Raw genomic sequence first — 25,999 nt, 5'->3', positions numbered from 1 at the left:
CGCCGATGGGCATCAACGCCGTTTTCTGCAGACCAACAAAGTCTCCGAGCCCCGCTGGTTGGGCGTGCAATCAGTAAGTCGCAAGCAATGTGGCGTGCCTTATCTCGCTCAGTGCCCCTCGCACGTGACATGCCACCCCGCAAGCTACAGAATAGTAGTGCCTGAGGCAGCAAGGCTCGCCTCGCGGAGCTAACAGCGGCTACTTGAGAACAAGTATTATGACGAAGCTGCAACAAACAACCAGCCACCTCTCGTCCGCTGTCATGGACACTGACTAAGTCACAGACAATGAGCAGATAGCTAGCTACATTTGTCCTCCGCTGGCTTCCTTTCCTTTGACCTAAATGAGCAATATGTCCATTGTCTGTCTGGCAATCTGATTTTGAATACCATCTCCAACAACCCCAATCATGTCGGCGTCCGAGCAGCCGTTAGCATCACTGTCCCTGACACATGTGCACTACGTGAGCTGCCCTATGGATATTGATACTACAGTTGAGCATCTTGAGCTAATGCAATTCTATTAGAATCCTACCGATATCGTTTCGTATGCCTCCGCCTGGCTAGCCCTTGTTCCGCAGGTATTATGCGTCACTTACGTTGCTCTTATTTGGGCCTCGAGGGAGGTTGAAATAATATTGATGTTCGCGGGTCAGCTGGGATGCGAAGCCTTGAACTTTGCACTAAAGAGGCTCATTCGAGAAGAAAGACCTAAATGTAAAAACGCCTTGAACAAATTCTCCTTCATGACCAAAACTGATAATTTTTGCCTCCACCAGACATGCATGGCAAAGGCTACGGAATGCCTTCCTCACACGCCCAGTTTGTGGCCTACTTCTCGTGTTATATCACTTTGTTCCTTCTTCTTAGACACAAGCCAAACTTCTCTGTCACGCCAAACGCCACAACCTTTATCCAAAGAGCTGCCGTATCCGTCCTCGCCTGTGTCGGTGCGAGTGCTGTCGCCATCAGTCGACTGTATCTGAACTACCACACCAAGAAGCAGGTTCTGGCTGGGTTCGCGGCAGGTGTATTGTTGTCCGTCGCTTGGTTCTTCACGATTTCTTTCTTGCGGACAACAGGGTGGATTGACTGGGCACTCGAGTTTCCGTTATCCCGTGCATTACGAGTCAGGGATCTAGTAGTGAGTGAAGACCTCACTGAAGCTGGATGGCAGCGTTGGGAAGCTCGAAGAATGCTGAAGCAACGCGAGGATAGTGAAAGCTCGCGTAAATCGAAATAATCCCATCGTCTCCAAAATATACACTCTTTGGATGTTTAAGCTTATGTGATACCCTTCAAACGTACATACGAAATATAATCTCATATATTGTCCATTATTCGGTATCCGACTCCCAAGTAAACTGTGAAGTCAACATTTATACTAGCCAGTACATGTATCCGATTAGATAATGATTATTTTACATGGGTAGGGACTGCTCTTATACACTTTATGTTAGTTTGGTGACGAAGTATAACTCAAAATAGTTAAAGTCTCAATCCCCGACATTATGATTGGACTGGTCACATGACTGACCCACAGAAAGGCCGATCCGATAATCCGCTCCGATCTTCAAAACACATACATAGGTGTGCATCTTTCATAATGGATGGCATTGTAGCCTTTAGACTATTGTGAAGATGGGCTATAGCAGCTACTTCTCAGGGAAATTTTCATCTTAAGTGAGTCATTGTGGCGTTGTTAAAAGTCTTTTGATGTTCAGTTCGGTTACGCGTTTTCAAGTTCCGTGGTGGGGAGCTTATCAATTCCACTCAGGCTAGGGCATGTCTACATTACATTACAAGATGTCAGCCGACCCCATTGAAGGCGATGAGCCTAGCCAGGTCATCGTCAAGGCAGATGAAGTTGACCAGACTGGCACCGATATATCACCTATTCCTGATGAACAACTAATGGCAGAAGTTGTCGATGGGCTCACCCTCGAACCATCTCCTCTCATTGAAGATCAGGTCCAACAGGTCCCTGGCTCTCGAGATCCAAGGCAAACAGGACGACCGGCAATAAGGCGTGATGGGGTTGCGCCTCCACCACCCCTGCAGCCACCCCCTCCTGCTCCTGGCCAACAGGCGACTGAGTTAGCACCAGATTCGCTCAGTCTTGCCCAGTTGAAAAAGATAGTACAAGATATGCCGCGATTTGAGCAGCAAGCATATGCATTTCGCTATGCCGACTGTCAGTCTTTCCCAGAAGAGCTCGACGAGTGGTTCCAATACAGCGAGCCAGAGCGTATGATGCTACTCGGGTCTAAGGTGTCATTTGAGCAACAATGGCAAGATTTTTGTCAACAAAGCTCTCTACATCCGGATCCTTCGTGGCTAGATGTCGGCCGTGATCTTCGAAAATCTTTCGTCAACTCTCTTCTAGTCAATTTGGACCATGAGGATATGTTTTCTCGCATTGAAGCATTGGAAGCCATTTGCTACGCGATGTGCGGTGTATGGGGGTCGACTGCTGGAAGATCTGTGGATGATTATCCTGACGAACCCACAGAGCAAGAAAAAGCGGAAACTCCCAAATTGAAGTCCCTTCAAATCGAGTGGATCGTCAACAATGTACTTCTAGTGCACGAATGTGACGGTATTCCCAAACTTTTCGAATATATGAGGGTCGTTTACGACAAAGAGAGAAGCTTAGTGGACACCGAGTCTATTGACTTGGACAATGAGAAAGAGCATGCAGCATACCTCATAGCCCGTGAGCGTGAGGCCAATCTCATTCTGACATGTCTATATTTTGCTGTTGAAGTTGCCAGGCGACTGGAGTCTCTTGATAGACAAAATGTGGACTTAAGAAATTCCATTGCTAGTCTGGAGCCCAGTTTACTCGTTGCTCTTATAGAAATCGTCGCTGGATTACGCTGGGATGATTCCGCCAGCATACCTTTCACACGTATCATCCTACTCTTCTGGAAATCTATTCTCCTTATATTTGGCGGAAGCGAGAGCTTGAAGGATGCGAAGAAGAGACTAGAGCCTCTCATGAACATCCCAGAAGACCCAGCTGACCGCCGAGAACCATTTTTGACTGCGTCTCCTCTTGATTACCATATTTTCCGCCAGGAAGTTACGTCCAAATACCCGTCATATAACCCTCCGCCGCCTGTAGTACCTTTAGAATTAGAGCACAACTCGATCCTTCCTCCTCTCCCTAACCACCCCAGTCGTCTAGCATCTGGGAACGGGCTGTTCTCTGCATCTGGGTCTACAGCCCCCGGTGGCAGTGGTTCAATCATTCATCAGCCGGTACATATCGCTACTCCTGCTCCATCACCTCCGCCATCACCAGTTGGTCCCGGTGGTAAGGCCGGAAAGAAGCAAAACTATCAAACGAATCAGAATTTCCCTTTCATGTATCCTCCCCTAGATGTCTCCAGCAATAACATTGGTGGAAAGGGCACGAGTGAGATGCAAGACACTCTAGTTGGGAAGAAATGGGAGGGTAGTGATGTTCCCGCTTCCATAATCGAAGCGGGAAAATTATTTTCTACTCATGTGAAAATGACTCGGGCAACACGACAATTATGGGAAGAACGTGAACGATTTATGAAATTCGAGCGAGGCTGGAATATGGAGGACATGAGCCTTAAATCCGATAACCAAGAAGACAATGAATCAAACAACTCTTCGAAGGATGAGAAAGATAAGGATACAGCCAAAGAAGTGGAAACAGACGACGAAGATATCCAACGCCGCTTGGACGCAGTCGAAGCTTTTTATGTGAGTCTTCCTCCACATTTAATCTTCAAGCAGCAAGCTAAACATCTTCTCAGAAACAAGCAATGCCACATCTGCAGTCAATTGTTATAGTTTTATTAAAAGTGATCTTGACAAATGTCAGTGCCATAGTGAATCAAGTCAATAGCCACAACAGCCACAGCTCGGGGTAAATTAATGCCTTCAGATGTTATTTCTCTGGATCTGATCAATTAACAGTCAATATAGGGCTGCCAATGGTTACCATTCAAGTGGATCCGCACACGAGGAACCTCCTACCGACGTTGAAGAAATTGATATGGCTCGACTTCGTGAGATTACGGGGAAGGCTGTTTCGGGTGCCTTGTTACTCTTGCTAAAATGGTTCAAGAGATCCCGTAAGTCACAATTTGCTATATCGTCTTGGTAAGTACATAATGCTAACTGGACTACCCAGACATCTTTAAATTCGAATACATGACGCAACTGCTACTAGACTCGAATTATCTTCCATTAATATTGAAGATGTTTGCTCATCAAGACGTAGATCAGGCGATATCTCAGCAAAACGACCGCAAAGAACTGAGGTATGTCCAGCTTTATCATCCATGGTGCAACTCAGTTAATAAGTCTAGCTTTTTCAATTTCTGCCTGCGTAATTCCCAATATGCCCCGGAAGAAGGCGACTCCATAGATGGCGATTCTTCTGGTGAAGATGAAGCTGTACCACCGCCTATACTCCGCCGCAGGCTATCACTTGATGGCAGCTCTTCGGTACGGGGGGTGTCTCCAGAAAAACCTGCAGCCTCGGAATTTTCAGACGGTTCTTTGCGTCCAGAAGTCGACGAACTAGGATACCCAACTGGACTACTTCCCAAGGATCCAATCACGACATATTCTTTCCGCAATTTCTTCTCGACCATTAATTATCTACATATAATGCAAAAGATCACACGCGACAAAGCACATCGCTGCCTCCTTCTCGTTCAGTACAAGTCAAGCACGATCCTCCGGAAAGGGTTAAAGATCCCAGATCCCGATCTACGACTATATACTTTGAAGCTTTTCAAATCACAAGTTCCATACTGCGGTAGAAAATGGCGTCAAACTAACATGCGTGTTATCACTGCTATTTATCTTTACTGCCGGCCAGAGTTACGTGATGATTGGCTGGCAGGTTCGGATGTTGATGCTGAAGTTGAAGAGGCACTTCCCTTAGAACAAGCACTTCGTGGTCTTACCCACTGGTGGCATTTGCGTCAATATAGGGATGTTATGAATATTGAAGAAGGTGCCTCTCTGATCGAAGAAGAAAGGGATTTCTTCTCAAGAGAGTTAGATGCTATGGGCTGGGGCCTTTATAGTGATGATATTCTCAATGATCTTGGTGATGAGAGGGAGCTAGGTGCTCCGACGAATGGCACAACTGAGTGGGATGGAGGTCCGTTACAGATGGAGGGTTGGTAGATTCATTTCACTTCAGTTTAACTTTAAAAAAAGACACTTTCAACGTTGATATAGACACGTAGTGTTTGTAATTCAGCAAGTCATAGTATACATTTTAAATAAATGGCTATAACTTTCTTCCGTGAGCGCCGAATTCTGCATAACTAGAAATGGCGACCGTAATAACCTAAGCAATGCACCAATGTGCAAGGTAGATTCAGTAGCTCGTCATTCAAGACATACACTGTTATTTTACTCAAACGTTAGATACACATCATAGAACTATCTCCAGAGAAACTAACTATTCTCTAACCCCGAATAGTTTAGGTTACATGTAAGCAGAAGACCAAATAATCACACAAGCACTGTCAAGGGGCTACATGTACTTCAAAAAAAAGACCCTCAATTCGATAAGAAATTTGAAGTCATTCTGCAAGTATGACTTGTTGGCTCTAAATTCTTTCTCGGATCCGGCACTCCTGGGTGAACGAGGGTATCTTTCCTCTTAAAATTTGGATATTCACCAGCTGCATTTCTGCGGGCTTCGACAACCCGTTTTAAGTTCGCTTTTATGAACTCGACAAGCTTCCCCGTCGAACAATTACCTAGATAGTACCCTTTTATGCAGCTTAGAGTCTCTAAGTGCTGCAAGAAGTCACTCGGGCGGTAGTAATCTCGCCCACAGGTGAAGCACCGAATCACCCCATCGAAAGACATATTATTCCTATCCATCAAGTTTTCATTCCCCAAAACTTCTCCACGAGACATTTGATATCGTTTTTCAAGGGTCCACCTTCGCATTTCTCCGACTCCATATGGTTAAATAAAGCAGGTAGCATGGCGAAGTCTTTCCCACAGAGAACGCAGGAGATGATCCGTGGGCGGTGGCAGCTAACATGTCCATTCAATTTTGAGCAAGTCATGAAATATTCTCTACAGATAACGCACATATATTGTGGGTATGGATATTGTGTGTTTCGAACCCCTGAGCAGAAGGATCGAAGCAGTTGCATGGCTCACAGTAGAGATGGTCTCTTTCCAGGTGATCCTGGAGTTCAGCGTATGTGTCAAATCCCTAGTTGTAACCTCAAAAAATGCATAGGATGTGACGTATTACAAGGTAGTCCTTGACAAGTTCTGGTTTTTTGACCTTTTGGTCACATCAATCGCACGAGAATTGAGGACTACGACGCGGGAGGCAGCAGCAGGAGGGAGGGTATTCTGTTGAATTCTTCTTCTTAACGGGTTTTCGTATCCTCCAAGAGGTATAATAAGACGGTATCTGAGTGTAGATGCTAAGTATTTCTTTTGCCTTCTGAACAGTTTGGCTGCAACATTATGGCTGTCCTTCTTGAATTTTAGATCAATTTTTACCTCAATAAGTGTGGAAGAAATACCTGAAGGTTAGATGGAATTATCATAAGGGAATCAAAAACTAAATAAGAAGTGCTGTGAATATAAGTCATATAAGTAGAGAAAATAAATTGAGCTACGCCTAGCGCATTCTTGTAATGCACACAGACTTAGTTTGACTAGAAATCACTATAAAGAACCACCAAACATTCATGGTTTGATAGAAGGACGATCCAGAAAGACCGTTTTCCTAAGTTGTATACCGCACAGATAAGGATATTCAAAAGGCTTATGTTTGCATCATAGCATCTCTTAAAATCACGTTCTAGTCCATTTGTCCATACTGGGCCCTTTATCCATAGATGGATTGATTAGCTTCGTGACGGGATCCGTTTGGTTTGAGCGGTACTGAAAGCCAAACAATAAAATGACATTATTATAAACACATTTCAAATTATTGGATTGACCGCCCAAAATTCGGTGATCAATATGGAATGCCCGAGAAACCCCTGTTTAATAGCATCAAATAGATTTGCATAGGGCTAGACCACCCACTTTGGCATCAATGCCAAGAAAACAGAATGGGTGAGAGAAATCTGATTATGGCTGGCTAGAACTTAATTCATTATCATTTATCTAATCCGATTCATTACTAAACTTGACAAAGTAGAAGTAAGGGCGTCTTTGATACCTTCAATGGTATTACGAACACCGAAGGCTAGGATCATGCTTCTAGAAAGAAATTATAAACAGTCCAGCTTTCAAATACCATTTTGTAAGTTAGACAGTCCGACTTCTTTTTTCCCTTTCTTGTCTGTTCTCGATTCGTGATGAAAATGACGAAGTTCGTCAAAATATGGAAGGGTTTACTGATAAGCAATCGCCGATAAGAAACATATCACGTGATTTATTCGCGCCGGGATTTTTTTTCTAGCCGCCATTGTGTATAGTCAAAGAGTGTTTCATTTCACCTATTCCCTCAAGCCTGTCGCAAGGCCCTACAATCCTCAGCTATGGCGTCCGACGAAATTGTGTGGCAAGTCATCAACCAACAATTCTGTGCCTTCAAACTTAAGTATGCAATTCTTACATATCTGCCCCTAAAACTCTTTTTTTGTTGGTCAACTAACGGCCCATAAATTAGAACAACAAAAGGCCAAAACTTCTGCCGCAATGAATACAATGTTACTGGGTTGTGCAATCGACAAAGCTGTCCATTGGCAAATTCTCGTTATGCCACTGTTCGCTCGGACCCTGAAACAGGCACCATGTACCTCTACATGAAAACCATCGAACGTGCCCATATGCCCAGCAAATTGTGGGAACGAATCAAGCTCTCTTCCAACTACGCAAAGGCCCTCGAGCAACTCGACGAGCGATTGATATACTGGCCGAAATTCTTGATACACAAGTGCAAACAGCGTCTGACGCGCTTGACGCAAGTCGCGATTCGTATGAAAAAGCTTGCCAAGGAGGAAGAGAGGCTAGGCGAGAAGATTGTCCCCAAGCTCGCACCAAAGATTAGACGACGAGAAGAAACTCGTGAGCGTAAGGCGGAATCAGCGGCTAAGATCGAGCGAGCCATTGAACGTGAACTGATTGATCGATTGAGGAGCGGTGCCTATGGCGACCAGCCGCTCAATGTGGACGAGGGAATTTGGAAGAAGGTCCTACGTGGTCTGGAGAGACAGGGAGAAGGTGAAAGAGATGAAGACCTTGATGAGGGTGAGCAGTATGATGAAGATGAGGAGGAAGGGGTCGGCGAGATCGAATATGTCAGTGATCTGGACGAAGACGAAGAAGACCTCGAAGATATTGAAGACTGGCTTGGGAGCGAGTCTGCTGACTCGAGCGATGATTATGACGATGACGATGAGGACGACGAGAGCGATGAAGAGGGAAGTGACGCATCCGCTGAAGAAAAGCAGAAGCCTGCTCCTGGAACGAAGCGCAAGAGAGCCGCACCGCCCCCGAAACCTCGCAAGAAGGGTGCTCGCGTCGAGATCGAGTATGAAACAGAAGGTCCTGGAACAGAGAGTGTGTTGGCATAAAATATCGACTTCATGGATGGCGTTTGAGGCGTTTTTGAAAAAAGGTTATGCGCAGATGATTCCGGCAATAGTGCCACCAGGGTTTTCACATACCTTGTTTCCGTTGTTAATAAAAGCATTGTCTATTTTATGTTACATATTATTTTTCTTGTCTCTTCAGCTTTGCTGCATTCCGTTGCCATGTTAGACAATTTTTAAAAATTCAACCTCCATTTGAGAGTCCTTGTTTTCCGGTCTAGAAATCTTTTCCATTTTATAATTCACAAAACAGAACATGAGCCAAAATCCTCAAGCATTTGGCCCAACTACAATAAACCCCCCAATAGCTGGGACACTTAGCAGACCGAGCAGCAGAATATATCCTACAGTGAAAGAAGCGTTTGTCTGTCAACATCTCTCTGGCACCACGATCAGACGGGTTCATGCATAAACGATGTAGAATGCGAAACGTGTCATAAAATTGCTTTGCAATCACGTTGGCAAGGAACGGTCGTATGGGTATTCCCATTTCCACGGCCAACCAACTCATCGTCCAGCCTCTTTGGGCCGATGTGCTCGATGCTATTCTGAAATATGACATTCCGCCAATGACAGCAAAAGGGAGGACAGAAATGAAAATACGAATAATCAACAATGCCCATTTGCTAAAACGATTGAATAGTATTGGATTTCTCAGGCTGAGAATTCAGTGGGTCTTTTCAGCTGAATTTTTGAAGTTGTAGCAGCTATATCAGCATAGGCTTCTTGTCTTCTTCATTCTTTTCCTTCAGATCACTTTTGTCCTTCTTCTTGCTCTTCTTGTGACGGCCATCGGCGATACCTTTGTTTCTAATTGGTTCTTTCGCACTCCGTGTATGGGAATCGTGTTCCGTGTGATTATCCGTCAAGATCTCTGGGTTCCTGGGCATGTATTCGTTCATATTTTCATCGCCGTCCTCTTTGCTGATTACAGAGGCTGCCCCCTTTTCTTGATTGCTGATGTGCTCAGTTTCTCCGGACGTAAAAACTTTGCTGTCAAGCTTGAAGTTCCAGAGACTTCCTTCATTCTCTTGGAAAGACCCAGAAAAAACAAAGACCTCATCGACATCGAGAGGCACACTTTCGACCCTGCCGACTACTCCTTCAAAGTTTCCGCCGCACTCACTACGCTCAGCTTAGCAGAGCTTATACACATTTTGGCTCCAAGTGAGACCATGATTGGTCGGTGGTTTTTGAAAAAACGCGAGGGAGTTTCTGTAAATAGTTAATAGGTCGCAATAAGCTTGAATGGTAATCCGAGTCATAGCTCGTAGCCACCGTGCGGGCAAAGTGCTGCAGCGCAGTGACACTCTCGCAGGATGAATTGAAATCTGCTTGCTGGCCAAAAACAAATACAAAAGTAGAGTGCCATTGAGCGCCTTGAAGGGAATTCCACCAGAACATGTATCGTTACCAGCGAGAGCGCTGTGTCAAGACGAACAAAAAAAATAAAGTAGTCGACTAGTCGTGTGCAGCAGGGACGAGCTCCACATGGAAGCCGCCGCCCGCGTTGTGGGCCGCCGCGAGTCTGGGACGCTTCTGAGACGGGGACTTCACCTCCAGGTATTCATGGTATTGAGAGTGTTATTGCATCTTCACTCACACAACTCCTACACCGTGAGGCCTGCCATCTTATGCTTAAGTTTTCGACTTCCTATATTTCGTCTAAGTATCTGCAGCGGATGACGATTCTTGGCCGCTGATTTACCAGACGTTCCCACGCCTCTCCTCTACCCCTCTTCCGGAGGCACCACCACCCCCAGCTGGCCTGACCATGTCTTCATACTTCGCATCCCTCACGTCATCCACGACAATATCCAGCCTTGGGACACGTCTCAACAGTCTGCGTCGCGCCATCACATCTGGGGAGGAACGTGATGACCCGGAGAACGAAGATTGCTCACACATCTCGAACGTTTTGAGAGCATACTATACGGAAAAAGGACTACCATTTCCGCAATGGCTTCCTCCAGATCCGAAAACACCAGTCCCACAACCCCGCATGATTGCTACTCAAGCGTCGCTCCAGCAAAGCAACAATCCTTACGGCTCCGTGCCAGGACAGCCCACGTCACGCGGCGGTGGTCTGGGGGATCTATGGGGTGATGGTCCCTCACAACCACCGCCAACACAAACAGCCAGTCTACGAAACCGTCCTGCCCGCACACCCGTTGCTTCATCCACTCTACGAACCCCAGGGCAATCTCAAACACCTCCTCCGCCGGAGCCTATTTCTCGACGACCGCTCCCGAGTCAGCGCGCAGGGTCATATCAAACGACGTCATCGTCCCATTCAAGCCTAGGGCTGGAGAGAGGCAATTCTGGCGGCAGCTCAGCACAGGAGAGGCTACGAGCTCGTTTCCACGGTGGCTCGGGGGCGAGTAGCCCGAGCCCTCCGCCTCAGGCACAATCACAAGCGTATGAAGGCGGATATGCGCGTGGTCAAAACAGTGGAGGTGGAGGAGGATACAAACGGCCAGGGTTGCCAAACAACCCAAGGGCAGGAGGGTATCGATAAATCTATCCATGCGTGATCTATCCAGGCACCATCTCTGTGCGATTTAATCGGGTGTTGCGGGAGCAAGTTCTGTCTTTTCTTTTCTTGAATGGTTGGCATATCTGGGCGGTGGTTTTAAGTATTCTGCGTATACCCTGCAGGTATTTAGTAGTCTATTCATAGACAGGCATAGACTCTGATCTATTGCAATATATAACTTTTCCCACTATCGTACATATGTATAGACCTACCCTTTGACCACTGTACATGCAGCAGCCTAGCCATATATGTATATATCAGTTGATATATATAATCATAAATATACATGATTCGATATATATATACATGTATGTGTGCATAATGGTGTGTTCTTGATGGAGGCTAGCAGTTGCGGGGCGGTTAGCAACATTGGAAAGGGAAGGAGCAAGCCCACACACACCAATGCATGTGTCTCTCGGGCATCCGCTAACATTGAAGTCTTCCTGCAAACCCTGCCTGGCCAAATCTGCTTAGGCAATACTCCTCGCGAATGTATGTGGTTTTGCATCCTCCTTTAACCAGAGAATGGACATCAACTACAGTCCACAGGCACGGTCCATCATCGGCTCATTCGATCGTATTCGCTGACATTAAAAGCTTTAAACTACCTCAGCTATACAGCGCGGACATCCGAGACTCGAGCCATCGTCGCAGCCCGAAGAAAAGAAATCAGAAATGAATACGGGGTGCGTATTGGCGCTTTGAAGGATGATCCAGTTCTGGGCTTGGTTGCCCAGCCAATACCGACGCATTGACGCACGGAAACCAGAATCCGAGCCCCATCCACAGGAGTAGTGTGCTCCGGAGACGCAGTGTTTTTCTTGCAAATTTGTTTCTTCGGCAAGCCGTGTGGAGGTATATGCCGACGATTTCCCGGAGACGAATTGCACGGGCCTATCATCCCAAGTCTGCTAAAAGACACTACGTATGCACACCGTGGGGTTCATGGTCTAGATAATTGCAATCTAGTCTGATGGCAAATGTCAGAGCCTCGAAGAACGCAATTGCCTGATATTCCTCTCGGTGAGGCCAGTTCTCCACGTCGGCATCTGCTCTCCAGACCCCTCGGCGTCTTCAAATCATCGAGAGCATGGGGTCATGGGTATGAAGACTACTAGTTGTCGCGCCCCGTGGGGTGAGGAATGTAGTTAGCAGACACCCCATCGATGTGAAGGCGGGCTGCAGGGAGAAAAACACAATCTGACGGTCGCCTTATTCAATGTCTCTACCAGGTATGGGGGCTAAGACGGCTTGGTGTCACTCAAATCAGGAACGACTCGAGCAATAACATCGGCACGAGCAGCTGAACACGCCCGATGAGAATTGTCGGCTTGCCGGGAACATTCGAGCGAACAAAAAAGTGGGCGGGCAAGAAGTTAACATGAACATCCGGCGCGTTTTGTTGGATGGGGCTGTATTTCTGTGGTTCTGTGGCGAGCTCAAGTCGGCTTTTAAGTTTTTCCTAGTCATCTCAGACTACACTCAAAAAGACTCGAATAGTCAACACTGAGTGGTTCCCCGCACTGCAGACTCCGTAATCGGAATCTCTGGGATTGCACTGCTCCATCGACGACACGTTTCATTTTCTGCACAGTAGTAGACCGACGTATTGTATCACCATCCTCGTTTTTGAGCACTTTAAGCTTCGGAACCTGAGCGACTTTCGCTGAAATACTATTGTCAAAAAGGTTAAGGTCTGTACCATGGATCACTGCAATTTACAGAAGCGAGTGGAACTAAGTTGCAACGATGGAGGATCTACATCCAGCATGCGGTATTATTGGTCTGCTGGCCATCCTTTCTGGCCTCTCAAGTTCTTGCAATGCGCGGCGATTGACCCACCTACTCCGCGATGCCCATGCAGCTAAGAATCAACAATACGCAAGCAGAAGTCAGGAAGAAAATCCTGGAGCCCCACGGGAGGAGGTCAAAGACTAGCCTGATTGTTCCATTCCGGATGTCCCCAGTATGGTTTGCCCTATTATGTGCTCCGTATCACAGGGCCTAGTTTCGCCCGTAGAGCCTTATAAAGGAGCCGTTTCGCCATTCAATCCGGAGAGGCAGTCTCTCCATCTCTCGGCATCATTCCTTTTTGCGGGTTGACTATTTGGCCTTCCCCTTATTTCTACAACCATGGAGACCACACATCATATCGAGGCCACCCAGCCGACAGACAAAGAAATCCCAGATATTGATCTTGACGACATCAAGGGAACTTCCAATGCTGCTCAAGAGGCGGCTATGGACGCCGAACTCGCGCGTCTGGAGGAACAATCCCAAGGCCTTAAGCGACCAAAGCTGGAAGTCTCCTTCACCAACCCGGCTGTGTTTACCTACCTCCTAGTCGGATTTGCCTCATTGGGTGGTCTTTTATCCGGTCTGGATCAGTCGCTCATCAGTGGCGCCAATCTTTACATGCCCGGTGACTTGGGGCTTTCGGACAACCAGGCCAGTCTTGTCAACTCGGGCATGCCTTTGGGTGCTGTTGCCGGTGCGCTGATTTTGTCTCCATCAAACGAATACCTCGGTCGCCGAAACTCCATTATCTTCTCTTGCATCCTCTACACTATCGGCGCAGCGCTCGAAGCTGGTGCTGTCAACTTTGGTATAATGTTTGCTGGCCGCTTCATCCTTGGAACCGGTGTCGGTCTGGAGGGTGGTACGGTGCCTATTTATGTGGCTGAATGCGTCTCGTCTAAAATCCGTGGTAACCTCGTGTCATTGTACCAGCTCAATATTGCTTTCGGTGAAATTTTAGGCTATGCTGTTGCCGCCATCTTCGTCGATGTAAAATCGGGTAACTGGCGCTACATCCTGGGCTCCTCGCTTGTCTTTTCGACCATCATGCTCGTTGCGATGTTCTTCCTACCAGAAAGCCCACGTTACTTGATGCTCAAGAACCGTCAACTGGAAGCCTATGCTGTTTGGAAAAGGATTCGTGGGTTTGATTCATACGAATCAAAGGCCGAATTTCTCGGCATGAAAGAAACCGTCTTCGTCGAAAACGAAGAGCAGCAGAACAATAACAAGTACCCTTGGATGGACTTCTTCACAAACCCTCGCGCGCGCCGAGCTATTGTCTACGCTAATATCATGGTTTTCCTGGGTCAATTTACTGGTGTCAATGCCATTATGTATTACATGGGTGTACTCATGAAAGCCATCGGCTTTAACGACAGGGACAGTGTCTTCATGTCACTAGTCGGTGGGGGGGCCCTAATGCTCGGCACCATTCCCGCGGTTTTGTATATGGAAAAATTCGGTCGTCGATACTGGGCCAACACCATGCTTCCTGGCTTCTTCATCGGCCTTGTGTTTGTTGGTGTCGGCTACCAAATTCCAATCGATACTCACCAAAGCCTCGCCATGGGTCTCTATCTGACCGGTATTATCCTGTACATGGGCTTTTTTGGCTCTTATGCTTGTCTGACATGGGTCATCCCCTCTGAAGTCTTCCCCACCTATCTCCGTCATTACGGCATGACAACTTCGGACGCCAACCTCTTTCTGTGCAGTTTTATCGTTACCTATAACTTCACGCGTATGATGAATTCCATGACTCGTATTGGACTGACTCTCGGCTTCTATGGCGGCATTGCCATGCTAGGATGGGTTTATCAAATCCTATTCATGCCTGAGACCAAGAACAAGAGTCTCGAGGAGATAGACGAGTTATTTAGCAAGCCCACCTCGGTTATTGTCAAAAAGAACATTAAGAATACCGTACAGGTCATGCGAGACTTGAGCATGTTCCGATTCAAGAAGGTATTTGTGCCAGAGTAGATCTCGCTTCTTGTCTTTGTGTCAAGATGATCGATGAAGGGAACGTGGAAATATCTTTGAATTGGACTTGGTTGGTTAAGCTTTTATGATGTATGATATTAACCATATGCTACCCAACATATATGAATATATTAAGCTATGTCTAAGTGGCATTATTTAAACCATCTCCTTGTTTGATAACTGCCGTAAACCCGGACTGCTCCTAGGTGGACGTCAACGGGCATTGTTGTTGGCAACAAGTACATGCAGGCAAAACCATGAGATCGTCAATGGTGATCCGATTCCATACTGATACTTAGGTGGAGACAGTATTTGAAAGCCATAGAAGCAACTAGAGAAAGGCTTATGTATTCTAGCAGCATAAAAAGTCATATTATGTATACATGCAAGAAGGGATCTTTGTTCCCACTTGGAAACATTCGGTATCAATGCTCAGTAGCAAGAATAGCTGTACGCCAGCCCAATGTAAGAAAACATACAGGAAAAGGCCTATCTCTAATCTCCAAACATTTCCATCCTAAAAATGACCAACAAGAAACTCTTAACATAGAGGAAGCTCCTCAAAGCAAACATAATTGAAACACATTAAAAAGAATCATAGGGGAAAATGATCATCAAAAAATATGTGAAGAAATTCTTGAGGTGTGTGGATCGCCCTGCAGGGTTGAAGGTGGTGTATATCAACATCTGGAATACCCTCTTGGTCATATTCATGTCGTTAAGCCGTGACACCAGAACAAATCTTTACTTAGCCATCACATCAATGTATCCTCTGCCCTTCTTCTTACTTTTGACAGTACCTCCCTTCCGCGCTTGTGGAGCACCTAGCAAGTCATCAATAGAACTGGCAGTGCTCAATGATGTTGCAGGTCGAGAAGGTGGTGCTAGCCCAGGGCTAGAAGTAGGTGGTGTGGCACCGGCAACACTGGTAGAGGCAGCACGGGGTAGTCCATTAGGTCCGGCAAGACCAGGAATCGGTAGAGCACCGTTCAATACCGGAGGCAGCGCGCTGCCACCGGTAGAGGGACGACTGTCCACTGAGGTGCCTAATTCAGACATAGATGGCGGGCGCTGTAACATTGGTGGTCCAGAAGTCGTGCTGCCAGCACTAGCAGATCTGCTTTGTGGCGCAAGACCTTTTGGAGGCGGAGGGGTAGCTCGAGCCGCGGCATTAGCGCTATTTGGGTCCTTTTTGTTGACCCATTTCTTGAGGTCAGGGTCATAGTAGAACGAGTTCTCTTCACCCAGCTTGGCTCTGATAGGTCCCCCAGATGCATCGCCATCCTTTTTGCCTCCCCACCAACCTCCAAACCAGCCCTTCTTCGCAGGTGCAGGTCTTTGTGCTATTTTGAAGTTAGTTTCTTCACACATAATCAGTTTTATTCAGGATAAGAATGACACATACCATCTGCCTCGGCGGCTCTGCGAACTGCCTCGTCGAGTTCTCTGTTACGCTGTGACTTTGCATCGCTTTGGACTGCTGATGCCCGAGCAACAAGATCGTCATCATCATCATCGTCCATGAAAGACTTCTTCTTCGGTTTGCTTGCTTCGTCGTCGTCTTCCTCGTCTTGTTCCTTTTCTGGGGCATCCGTTGTAATAGGTAGGTCTGGTTGATATGAGGGTGGTTCGTAGGAAGAAGTTGGGGGCTCATAGCCACCATATAAGGGTACTTCAGCCGCTGCATTTTTCACTGCCTCTATAGGTTGTCCAAATGCCACTGGTGAAGCTTGGAGTCCACTTGTAAGTGCTGACTGTTGAGCCACAACTGGGAAAGCTGGTTGTGACTGGCTCGGCATATTCTCATCCACAGGAGCAAGGGGCATGTAGGACGATTGCGGAGGAGTTGAATGATATTGATAGGATGGGGAGCCATAGATATTAGATGAGGTTGGGGTATAAACATTGCTTTCAATCGGTGCTGCTGATTCTTGGGACCCTGGTCTTGGGGGAAGTTACCGCCAATAGATGGAGACCTCTGCGATTCCATTGAAGATCGTCCACGATATTGTTCTGGGGATGAGGCAGGGGCATATTGGTTCCCGGGTGCATAGCGTGAAGATGCATTCGTTCCCTGTGCCATTGGATATCCGCCATATATGTCGGATACAGAAGGCGACCGACTGACAGTAGGGGTTCCAGAAACCTTAGCAAAAGGCCCAACATCGGCATCCATGGCTGATCCATTGGAGGCACCGTCACTTTCATCACCAGCAACAAAGCTACTAAACTTCGCCCACATGGAGCCAGAAACCTTTTCCATGCTAGGCTTGGACATCCATGATGAACTGCCATCGCTTGGGGCTTGCCTGAGTCTGTTTGCAAGTTCATCAATTTCGGCAAACAAGCGTTGATGAAAGTAAGGGGAAGGCTTAGTATTTGCTTTGATAATTCCGCCAATGGCTTCGCAATACTGTTGGGCATCATTTCTCGACCCATTCTCTGCCAATATATATGCGTGCTGCAATTTGAACGGCTGCAAATGGGGCAGTATGGCGCTTGGGTTGCCAGCCAAGACAGACGTTGCAAATTCATAGACCTCTGTCAATGCAATCGCATCTTCATCGCGGAAAAACGTAGCCGGGAACCTGTGATGATCTGTGCCCAGAAGAACAATAGCGGCTTGGGCATCATCAGCTCCACCAAACACTGCATTCTGCGAAAATGCTCGGGCGAATAGATAGCAAATGTGCGACGCCTCTGTTCGGCCGTAGGATGCTAAGAGCTGGCCCATGGAGAATAGCGCTCGATGATCATCGATACTACGATTGTTCAAGACTAAGCCGAGGGTTTCACGCCATCTATCTAAACCATCAAGTGCATTTTTAGTGGACCCTTGTCCACCTTTGGTCACCATCTGTAGCCCAACTCTTGCAGAAGGAGGAACAAGCTCATCAACACTTTCTTCACAACTTCCAGAAAGGGTTGCGTATAAAGAAGCCAATGACTCGGTGTTTTCCCCAACCGAGCGAACCTCTCTTTTGATAAATTCTTGAACTACTTGTTTCCAAAGGGGCTTGTCAAGAGCCGACGACATGATCATAGCATGACCCCACAAGCGGCTATCCACTGCTCGCCAAACAGCTTTCTCACGGTCTCCAACCAAGAGATCTTTCTTTATGCTTTGAAGAATATTGCCATCGACGGCTTCTGCTCGTACAGAGCTAGTACTCGGTTGATATGTTCCTGGTCCTCCACTGGCATTGAAACTGTTATCGGAGCTCAGGTTTTCCAGTTCTGGTGATATAATGCTTTGTAATAACTTTTGTATATCTGCCGATTTTTCCAGTGCCCCATCGTTTTCAACTAGCACTCGCATTAATTTCCACAAAAGAGTCTTCTCGTCGTGCCTTTTGTAGCCATCGGGTTCAGATTGCAGAGAAAAGGGGACACCTTCATTTTCCAAAGCAGCGATTCTGCTAGATAGCCAAGCAACGACATCCTTTTTCTTGGATTTCGTCTTCAGCGGACCCGGATATCGTACAATATCATCTCCAGAAGAAATGATGTCTTTGTATTGACGAACTTTAGGCTCCCCAGGGGTAGACATTATCATTGGTGTCATTTGACCAGGGGTATATCGGGGTATATGCCGAGGGAAACAGGTGGTGACCACGCCTCCAAATCCAAACTTAAACATTGGAGCTCCTTTCCAACGCTGTAGAGGATCCTGTTCTTGGCCATCAGTAGGCTCTATGAATGCGTGTTCAATGTGTTCTCTGACTGGTGGCACTCCTTGCATTGCAGAATAAGGGTTTACTGTTTTTGTTGGAGAGTTGGGTGCATGAACAGAAGCTGGCCGTTGAAAGGGTTCAGCGCTGGTCTTGGTAAGGCTTGGTCCAAACAATTGTCTGCTTGGTGATTGGGTTTGAGATCTCCTAGGCGGTGCGAATTGAATGTCATTTGGTGGGGGTGCTATTTTGCCCTGAGATGAGCCAGCATTAGGAAGGTATGGAGACTCGTTGGAGGAATGTCGAGCATGCTCGCCAGCATTTGAGATAGAAGCAAATGGATTCTTCGGGGGGCTATATGGCTGCGAAGTGTTGGAATTTGGGAATGTGTATGCTAGTGGCTCAACTTCAGGTTGGGCAGCAGGAACAGACGGCGGCTGCTGTGCTTCGTATGCAATTTTCTCGTGGTGAGCCAAAGGGCTGGATGTACGCGGCTGAAACGGAAGAGATGCAGGCTGAGAAGCATAGCGAGGTCGGCCAGACAATGACGCTTGAGAAGGAGGCGGAGCTGGGGAATAACGTGGAGATATCGGGGGTTTACCCGCTATGGCACCACCTGGTGGTTTTGGGGAATACCTAGGGCCAGTTCCAGGGCCAGCAGGCACGGGAGGAACGCTTAAGTTCGAATATGGGCCTATCAGCTCAGGGGCCTGAAGTTGCGATTGATAAGTATTCTCTGCGGGAGTCTCGGCAGGATGTATAATAGAAGGCGCAGGCACCTGGGGAACTGGCGGCACTAATTGAGTAGGTGGATTCAAATGTGCTGTTGTCTGAGGGGTATACCGTCCACTGCGGCTCCCAGGGCGTGTTCTTGATGGTTGCACAGGTAGTTCTTCGAAAAAGTTCTTAGGCGCATTGGTTTCACGGCTTTGAGGGGGCGTTATGTTGCTATGCGAGGGGAGTGGCGGCATGGTTGCTACTGGCGGTGGTGTAAATACCGAATTGCTAATACTTCGAGGTGGCGGTGGGGCCATAGCATTTGAGGGAGGAGTGCCAGTCTTTCGAGATGCTGGTGCCCGTCGGGGGCGAGCGATGGTGTCTGGTAAGTCGTAAGGAGACTGGTATCCTTGCCTAGACTGGTCCGCAAAGCTTTGTGCCCCAGAATCCGGCGGTATTTGGCTTGGACGCGCTGCGAATGTTGCTGGAGGTACGTTTGATGACAAGGCATATGGATTTGATAGTCCATGAAGTAATTCCGACGATGACGGCTGATGCGGTGCGTATGGGTTTACGGAACTCGAAGTAGCAGGTTGGGATGGCACTGTCTGGGGCGACGACTCAATAGCCGTGGATGAGTCTGCCACTGTAGAGGTTTCCTTTGATATATCGTCTTCTAGAAGTAAATCGTCATCGTCGTCCAGTTCTGCCTGCCACCTGGCCGCCAGGTCTTCCTCGTCCTCTTTTATTATTGCACCATCAAGCTTCGCATCAACAGTAGAGTCCTCCACCGGTGAGTCTAAAGCACCCGCATCGAGTGAGTTAATAACGTCGTAGGTGCTTTTCCGGGTCATGCTTGGCTTCTCAGGGTTTGATACGACCTCAGGAGCGGCGGATTTGAAAAAATCGTCTCCATCGTCATCTTCGAACATGTCTCCAAGAGGCTCGTCACTCTTATCTTCAAGGACTGGCTGAGAGTATGAGTCATTTTCAACCAAAGGAATACCTTCCTCGAATCTAGACTCCGCTTCTGGCGGCATGTATATCGGCTTTGTTTGTGTTTTTAACTGGTCGAAGAACCCACCTTCGTCGTCCTCTACAGCATTTATTTCCCACAAGTCAGTGTCAGTCCGCTCAATATTCGCAGGTGACTCGGTTGAAATTGTTTCGTGCTGTTGTTGGGTTTCCGATGGTTGCACAACCTCCTCCGCATCGTAGACATGATCAAACGACGTGTCACCGGAAGCGGGTTTTAAGTGATTTTCAATCGGAGGAAACGAATTAGTGCGCCCAACAATGTCTTCCCGGTTAAAAGGATTTTGCGGCGAAGCTACGTCCCAGGTAATTTCTGTATCTTCCCCCCAGCTGAAATCCTTTGTATTCGTGTCGTTGGATAATTCTTCGATCACTTCCGTTACATTTGTTTGAGCGGCAGGCATGTCGTGCTTATATTCTAGAGACTCTGTATACTCGGGTGTGTCAAGGGACGAAGGGAATCTCTCGGGTTCGGTTTCCTCTTTTGATGCATCGGAGAAGGGTTGCTGTTCATTTGCAAATTGTGATCGTTTTGGACGTTCCGATGAGTCTGGCCTCAAAGCTGGGTTCCAGGAAGCGGCCGAAATAATATTATCCGCAGGCGGTGGCATTGTGTCCGCCATGGTTATAAGCGCATAAGCTCAATAGTTAAACTGGCTCCATGTCAGTCCATTCACCATCGATGAAATTCTTCAGGGGCCAGGTGGCTAATAACCAAGCCGGGTTGCGTACATGTACAGTACAATGGCAAAATAGAGCGGAAAGAAGTGAACGAGGTAAACAACAACTTCGATCAGAGCGAAATGAAATCAAGGCCAAGTCAAATGCAGCATTATTGGGAACATAACGGCCCGAACGCGCAAGATGCGAAGTGGAAAAGATGCCCCATCGATAGTATTGCTTGAGCTGGCAACAACGGACTGACGCTATCTGCGCTCACCTGTCCTCCTTATTCCGGCGCTAGCCATCTTGGGGTTAGAGTGTACCCCAACCATATTTAGACATGATCAGCGAGCACTATGGAATCGAATTCCTACATTGTTCTTTGCGAGAAATCGAGGATATTTCTTGTAAGCGCCGAAATGGGTTGGCAGGTGCATAGTTTGTCATGAAGAAGCACACAAAGACTGTATTATTCCTCCGGTGCGGACATACTCGCCACTGCTGGACAGTTTATATGCAATTCTTCTATGGATTAGGTAGCTGTATGTGTTCAGAACTCAAAGTATGAGCACAGCCAAGTATGACGCAACTTAGGAATAATATTTCAAGCCACTGCTCACTTCCGATAGCCAGTTTCATGGCCATGAATGAATGATAAATCATAAGAATAACACCCAGTCACTAGCTGGATCCAGCCTAGTCCGACGATGCAATTGGAAACGTGGACAGTGGCCCGGTGGATCACGGAATCATGTGATTTGTAGGCACCTTTCATTTCACCCTGTTTGGAATGCGATCATACACCACCACACTTTATCTCAACATACACTTGTGAGTTACTTCCTTTGCAGGCAGAGGAGTATCCGTGAGCCTAATCAAACTCCCATTGCTGGCATTCCAATTCCACATTTCTCATCACCCGTTTATCCCGCATCCTAAGTCACCGAGCGATCCGCGCACACGACGACTGGCAACGACGACATAAACACAATCACCGGCAGTGATATGACATACAGTATCTGCCGCAGGGGTTAGCTGTGGCTGCTCCTTGGCTAAATTAGCTTCTCTGGTGTACACAGAAAATAAACTCGAGAAAGATGTCGTTGTCCACAGAATACCTCCCTGATTTCGATCATTCGGACACTACCAGCGATGATGATCTAGACCTGGAAGAACTCGACCCGGAGTCGGTGGGAACCCATAACACGCTTCGAAGCTCACGAGACTACAGCAGCCGACCGAGAGAATATGGAGCTCGTATAGCATTACGGAATCTAAGAACAGGCGGTAGAAATCTCAAATGGAGTCGGGACGCATCTCGGCGCCGTAAGCATTCTGAAGAAGACGACCTCCACGGTCTTCTCGAGGACCACGATGGCGCAGCTCTGAGTCCAAACACGGACGATTCTCCTCTGTTAATAGGGCAACGAAGAAGGAGCCATGCATCTTTAGACGACCGTCGCTCGAACAAACTAAGGCTTCCCAGTTTTCTATCTACAATTGCTGGTCCACCTTCAACAAATAATTCTTCAAACACTGGACCAGCTCGAGAGGTCTTGGTGGGCCAGCAGCAGCAGATGAAGTATCCTGCTAATGCAGTGTCAAACGCCAAATATACTCCATGGAGTTTCCTTCCTCGCACCTTATACAACGAGTTCTCCTTTTTCTTCAACCTGTACTTCCTTCTTGTTGCGCTTTCACAAATAATACCCGTGTTACGCATTGGATACATGTCCTCGTACATTGCACCACTCGTTTTCGTTGTGTCCATATCTTTGGGTAAAGAAGCCTGGGATGACATTGGTCGACGACGGAGAGATGCCGAAGCAAATGCAGAAGAATACACGGTTTTGTCCTTCGGGGAACCTGGTGGCGGGACTGCACGTGGTAATTCAAGACAACTTGCTGGGTCGATGCTTGATTCGAATGTGTACGAGCTTACTAAAAAGTCACGCGATCTGAAGGTCGGGGACGTGCTTAAAATCAAGAAGGACCAAAGGTTGCCTGCAGATGTTATTATTTTGAAAAGCACACTATCGGATTCGTCTATAACAATTGACAGATCGGAGATTGCAGAGTCATCAGAACAACGTCAAGCCAACCTTCTGGATTCAAGCTCAGACATTCCTCCAGCAGATGAAAACGCCACATCACAAAATACTGATGAAAATACGGATTCCAATGGAATTAGTGATACTTTTATACGTACCGATCAACTTGATGGAGAGACCGATTGGAAATTACGCCTCCCATCAACACTGTCCCAAAGTCTTACCCTGAAAGATTTCAAGAGACTGAGGATTCATGCCGGAGCTCCGGATAAACGCGTCAATGATTTTGTTGGAACAGTCGAGTTAGCTCCACCACTATTCAGCTCGTACGATCCACCTGTGAATAAAACATCACCGGACAACGAGAATTCACAGGATTCACATGATGCAGAACAAGGGAAATCTGCACCATTGAGTATTGATAACACAGCTTGGGCGAACACTGTGCTGGCGTCAAACACTACGACATTTGCCGCTATCATATACACTGGCTCACAAACTCGATCTGCAATGTCTACAGCTCCCTCTAGGTCTAAGGTTGGCCTCCTTGAATACGAAATCAATAACTTGACAAAGATTTTGTGCGCCTTGACTTTAGTATTGTCGATAGTTTTGGTAGCTCTTGAACGATTTCAACCAACAGATGACAAGGAATGGTACGTTGCTATCATGATATATTTGATTCTGTTCTCGACCATTATCCCTATGAGTCTCAGAGTCAACCTTGATATGGCAAAGACTGTCTATGCCAGATATATCGAGCGAGATCGTGATATCCCCGATACCGTAGTGCGGACAAGCACCATTCCCGAGGATTTGGGTCGCATTGAATACCTTTTGTCAGATAAAACCGGAACGCTCACACAGAATGGTAAGTACTTGAAAGTTCTAAAATCGTTCAACAATTATTAACAATATTAGAAATGGAATTGAAAAAGACCCATGTTGGAACTGTGTCATACGCCAATGAGGCCATGGAGGAGGTCACGTCGTATATTAGACAGGTCTTCGCATTATCTGACATCTCCCAAACATCTCTTGTAACGCCATCATCAGTTTTTGCCTCCCAGGCTGGCGCTGGCGCTGCTACCAGAACAAGGAGGGAAATCGGTGCTCGAGTTCGGGATCTCATTCTCGCGCTAGCCTTGTGCCACAATGTGACCCCAACGACTGAAGAAGAAGACGGATGCAAGGTTACCAACTACCAAGCATCTTCACCGGATGAAATTGCCATAGTGAAGTATACCGAGGAAGTAGGACTACGAGTAGCTTATCGTGATCGAAAAAGAATATTCCTCGAATCAACGCATACAAATCAAGTCGTCGTCCGTGTCAATATCCTCGACGTTTTCCCCTTCACATCTGACAGCAAGCGAATGGGTATTATTGTGAAATTCGAGCAGCCTTCTCCAGATGCTACTTCATCAGAGAGCGATGCTGAGATCTGGTTTTACCAGAAAGGAGCAGATACGGTCATGTCTTCGATCGTTGCAGCTAATGACTGGCTGGATGAAGAGACAGCTAATATGGCGCGTGAAGGATTACGCACACTTGTTGTTGGTAGACGAAAGCTCTCATCACAACAGTACCATAGCTTCTCTACTGCATACAGGGAAGCTTCGTTGGTTCTGCAGGACCGCGATTCCGGCATCGCTAGAGTTGTTGGCGAACATTTGGAACGCGATCTGGAGCTTCTGGGTGTGACTGGTGTTGAAGATCGTCTTCAGCGGGATGTGAAACCATCACTAGAGCTTCTTCGCAATGCGGGTATCAAAATTTGGATGTTGACTGGTGACAAGGTTGAAACGGCACGATGCGTAGCAATCTCCGCTAAACTTGTGGCACGCGGACAATACATCCACACTGTGTCCAAACTCAAGGACAAATCATCTGCTCTTGAAACGCTCGATTTCCTTCGGCATAAGAACGACGCTTGCCTCTTGATAGACGGTGAATCTCTGTCATTGATGCTCAGCCAGTTTCGATCGGCATTCATATCGATTGCCGTTCTGTTACCCACTGTAGTCGCATGTCGTTGTTCACCGACTCAGAAAGCGGAGGTCGCAGAACTCATTCGTCAGTACACCAAAAAGAGGATATGCTGTATTGGTGATGGCGGCAATGATGTCTCCATGATCCAGGCAGCCGACGTTGGTATTGGTATCGTTGGCAAGGAAGGCCGTCAAGCCTCTTTGGCAGCAGACTTCAGTATCACCCAATTTCACCATCTCACCAAGCTTTTGGTTTGGCACGGGCGCAATTCGTACAAACGATCCGCCAAGTTAGCACAATTTGTTATGCATCGTGGACTCGTGATTAGTGCCTGCCAGACAATGTACAGCATTGCCAGTCATTTTGACCCCAAAGGCCTATTCATCAACTGGTTGATGGTTGGCTATGCAACTGTTTACACCAATGCTCCTGTCTTCTCCCTCGTTCTCGATAAAGATGTCGATGAAGAATTGGCGAACCTTTATCCTGAGCTTTACAAAGAGCTCAAAAACGGCCGTAGTTTGAGTTACCGATCTTTTTTCGGTTGGGTATTCGTCTCTGTTTATCAAGGCGCTGTCATTCAGGGTCTTTCTCAGGTTCTCCTCGACACAACGACGGGGAAGAAAATGATCAGCGTATCCTTCACTGCGCTAGTTCTGAACGAGTTGCTTATGGTGGCAATCGCCGTAACGACCTGGCACCCGATCATGATATTCTGTATCGTAGGGACGGCTCTGGTGTATGCAGCCAGCGTTCCATTTCTTAGCGAGTATTTTGACTTGGAGTTTATTATCACTGTGGGGTGGCTTTGGCGTGTTGCTGCTGTATGCGCGGTCTCCGTCATTCCCGTATGGATCGGAAAGGTCGTTAAACGATCATGGCGACCACCCAGCTATCGCAAAGTCCGAGGATAGAAGGATCCGCGTTCTATTGTATATAAAGCACTCTTCTGTCATTTATGCTGTGTAT

The 25,999-nt window shown here is 47.2% G+C and overlaps 9 protein-coding genes across 9 annotated transcripts; 6 read left to right on the top strand and 3 right to left on the bottom strand.

Annotated features, from left to right (window-relative positions):
* Positions 1 to 234: 234 nt before the first annotated feature.
* On the top strand, positions 235 to 1,400 carry BGW36DRAFT_382160 (PAP2 domain protein). Its single transcript, XM_046216490.1, has 3 exons — positions 235 to 464; positions 528 to 717; positions 780 to 1,400. The coding sequence occupies exons 1-3, from the start codon at positions 411 to 413 to the stop codon at positions 1,241 to 1,243; spliced, it is 708 nt and encodes a 235-aa protein (XP_046070267.1). The 5' UTR covers positions 235 to 410; the 3' UTR covers positions 1,244 to 1,400.
* A 66-nt stretch (positions 1,401 to 1,466) lies between these two features.
* On the top strand, positions 1,467 to 5,305 carry BGW36DRAFT_408771 (transmembrane hyphal anastomosis protein Ham2/Far11). The gene is made up of 5 exons (XM_046219088.1): positions 1,467 to 3,738; positions 3,792 to 3,904; positions 3,964 to 4,112; positions 4,172 to 4,301; positions 4,350 to 5,305. Exons 1-5 carry the CDS (start codon positions 1,786 to 1,788, stop codon positions 5,179 to 5,181), a joined length of 3,177 nt encoding a protein of 1,058 aa, XP_046070266.1. The 5' UTR covers positions 1,467 to 1,785; the 3' UTR covers positions 5,182 to 5,305.
* A 2,159-nt stretch (positions 5,306 to 7,464) lies between these two features.
* BGW36DRAFT_344324 (ribosomal L28e protein family-domain-containing protein) lies at positions 7,465 to 8,785 on the top strand. The gene is made up of 2 exons (XM_046213168.1): positions 7,465 to 7,588; positions 7,658 to 8,785. The coding sequence occupies exons 1-2, from the start codon at positions 7,527 to 7,529 to the stop codon at positions 8,562 to 8,564; spliced, it is 969 nt and encodes a 322-aa protein (XP_046070265.1). The 5' UTR covers positions 7,465 to 7,526; the 3' UTR covers positions 8,565 to 8,785.
* Positions 8,691 to 9,281, bottom strand: BGW36DRAFT_197798 (uncharacterized protein). Its single transcript, XM_046209848.1, has one exon. The coding sequence runs from the start codon at positions 9,142 to 9,144 to the stop codon at positions 8,818 to 8,820; it is 327 nt and encodes a 108-aa protein (XP_046070264.1). The 5' UTR covers positions 9,145 to 9,281; the 3' UTR covers positions 8,691 to 8,817.
* An 8-nt stretch (positions 9,282 to 9,289) lies between these two features.
* On the bottom strand, positions 9,290 to 9,986 carry BGW36DRAFT_429009 (uncharacterized protein; the record flags this gene model as incomplete). The annotated part of the gene is made up of 2 exons (XM_046220630.1): positions 9,290 to 9,707; positions 9,757 to 9,986. 2 exons carry the CDS (start codon positions 9,984 to 9,986, stop codon positions 9,290 to 9,292), a joined length of 648 nt encoding a protein of 215 aa, XP_046070263.1.
* A 370-nt stretch (positions 9,987 to 10,356) lies between these two features.
* Positions 10,357 to 11,100, top strand: BGW36DRAFT_299384 (uncharacterized protein; the record flags this gene model as incomplete). The annotated part of the gene is made up of 2 exons (XM_046211528.1): positions 10,357 to 10,752; positions 10,810 to 11,100. 2 exons carry the CDS (start codon positions 10,357 to 10,359, stop codon positions 11,098 to 11,100), a joined length of 687 nt encoding a protein of 228 aa, XP_046070262.1.
* A 2,151-nt stretch (positions 11,101 to 13,251) lies between these two features.
* On the top strand, positions 13,252 to 14,901 carry BGW36DRAFT_298843 (putative MFS sugar transporter; the record flags this gene model as incomplete). The annotated part of the gene is made up of 1 exon (XM_046211473.1): positions 13,252 to 14,901. One exon carries the CDS (start codon positions 13,252 to 13,254, stop codon positions 14,899 to 14,901), a length of 1,650 nt encoding a protein of 549 aa, XP_046070261.1.
* A 489-nt stretch (positions 14,902 to 15,390) lies between these two features.
* BGW36DRAFT_452941 (putative COPII vesicle coat protein Sec16) lies at positions 15,391 to 20,947 on the bottom strand (the record flags this gene model as incomplete). Its single annotated transcript, XM_046221856.1, has 3 exons — positions 15,391 to 16,244; positions 16,307 to 16,840; positions 16,861 to 20,947. 3 exons carry the CDS (start codon positions 20,945 to 20,947, stop codon positions 15,646 to 15,648), a joined length of 5,220 nt encoding a protein of 1,739 aa, XP_046070260.1. The 3' UTR covers positions 15,391 to 15,645.
* A 1,137-nt stretch (positions 20,948 to 22,084) lies between these two features.
* BGW36DRAFT_298747 (putative phospholipid-translocating P-type ATPase) lies at positions 22,085 to 25,944 on the top strand (the record flags this gene model as incomplete). Its single annotated transcript, XM_046211462.1, has 2 exons — positions 22,085 to 23,909; positions 23,960 to 25,944. The coding sequence occupies 2 exons, from the start codon at positions 22,085 to 22,087 to the stop codon at positions 25,942 to 25,944; spliced, it is 3,810 nt and encodes a 1,269-aa protein (XP_046070259.1).
* Between the last annotated feature and the right edge of the window lie 55 nt (positions 25,945 to 25,999).

This window comes from Talaromyces proteolyticus (genome assembly GCF_021365285.1).
Source record: "Talaromyces proteolyticus strain PMI_201 chromosome Unknown BGW36scaffold_8, whole genome shotgun sequence".
NCBI lineage: Eukaryota > Fungi > Ascomycota > Eurotiomycetes > Eurotiales > Trichocomaceae > Talaromyces > Talaromyces proteolyticus.
This window is presented reverse-complemented; position numbering and strand designations above follow the sequence as displayed.

What these genes read in the sequence shown, in the direction of transcription:
- BGW36DRAFT_382160 (XM_046216490.1), top strand. Translation starts at nt 411, where the DNA reads ATGTCGGCGTCCGAGCAGCCGTTAGCATCACTGTCCCTGACACATGTG. An exon ending in CCCTGACACATGTGCACTAC is followed by an intron (nt 465 to 527) that starts GTGAGCTGCCCT and finishes CAATTCTATTAG; the next exon opens with AATCCTACCGATATCGTTTC. An exon ending in TCGAGAAGAAAGACCTAAAT is followed by an intron (nt 718 to 779) that starts GTAAAAACGCCT and finishes TGCCTCCACCAG; the next exon opens with ACATGCATGGCAAAGGCTAC.
- BGW36DRAFT_408771 (XM_046219088.1), top strand. Translation starts at nt 1,786, where the DNA reads ATGTCTACATTACATTACAAGATGTCAGCCGACCCCATTGAAGGCGAT. An exon ending in ACGCAGTCGAAGCTTTTTAT is followed by an intron (nt 3,739 to 3,791) that starts GTGAGTCTTCCT and finishes ACATCTTCTCAG; the next exon opens with AAACAAGCAATGCCACATCT. An exon ending in AACGACCGCAAAGAACTGAG is followed by an intron (nt 4,302 to 4,349) that starts GTATGTCCAGCT and finishes TAATAAGTCTAG; the next exon opens with CTTTTTCAATTTCTGCCTGC.
- BGW36DRAFT_344324 (XM_046213168.1), top strand. Translation starts at nt 7,527, where the DNA reads ATGGCGTCCGACGAAATTGTGTGGCAAGTCATCAACCAACAATTCTGT. An exon ending in TTCTGTGCCTTCAAACTTAA is followed by an intron (nt 7,589 to 7,657) that starts GTATGCAATTCT and finishes CCCATAAATTAG; the next exon opens with AACAACAAAAGGCCAAAACT.
- BGW36DRAFT_197798 (XM_046209848.1), bottom strand. Translation starts at nt 9,144, where the DNA reads ATGTCATATTTCAGAATAGCATCGAGCACATCGGCCCAAAGAGGCTGG.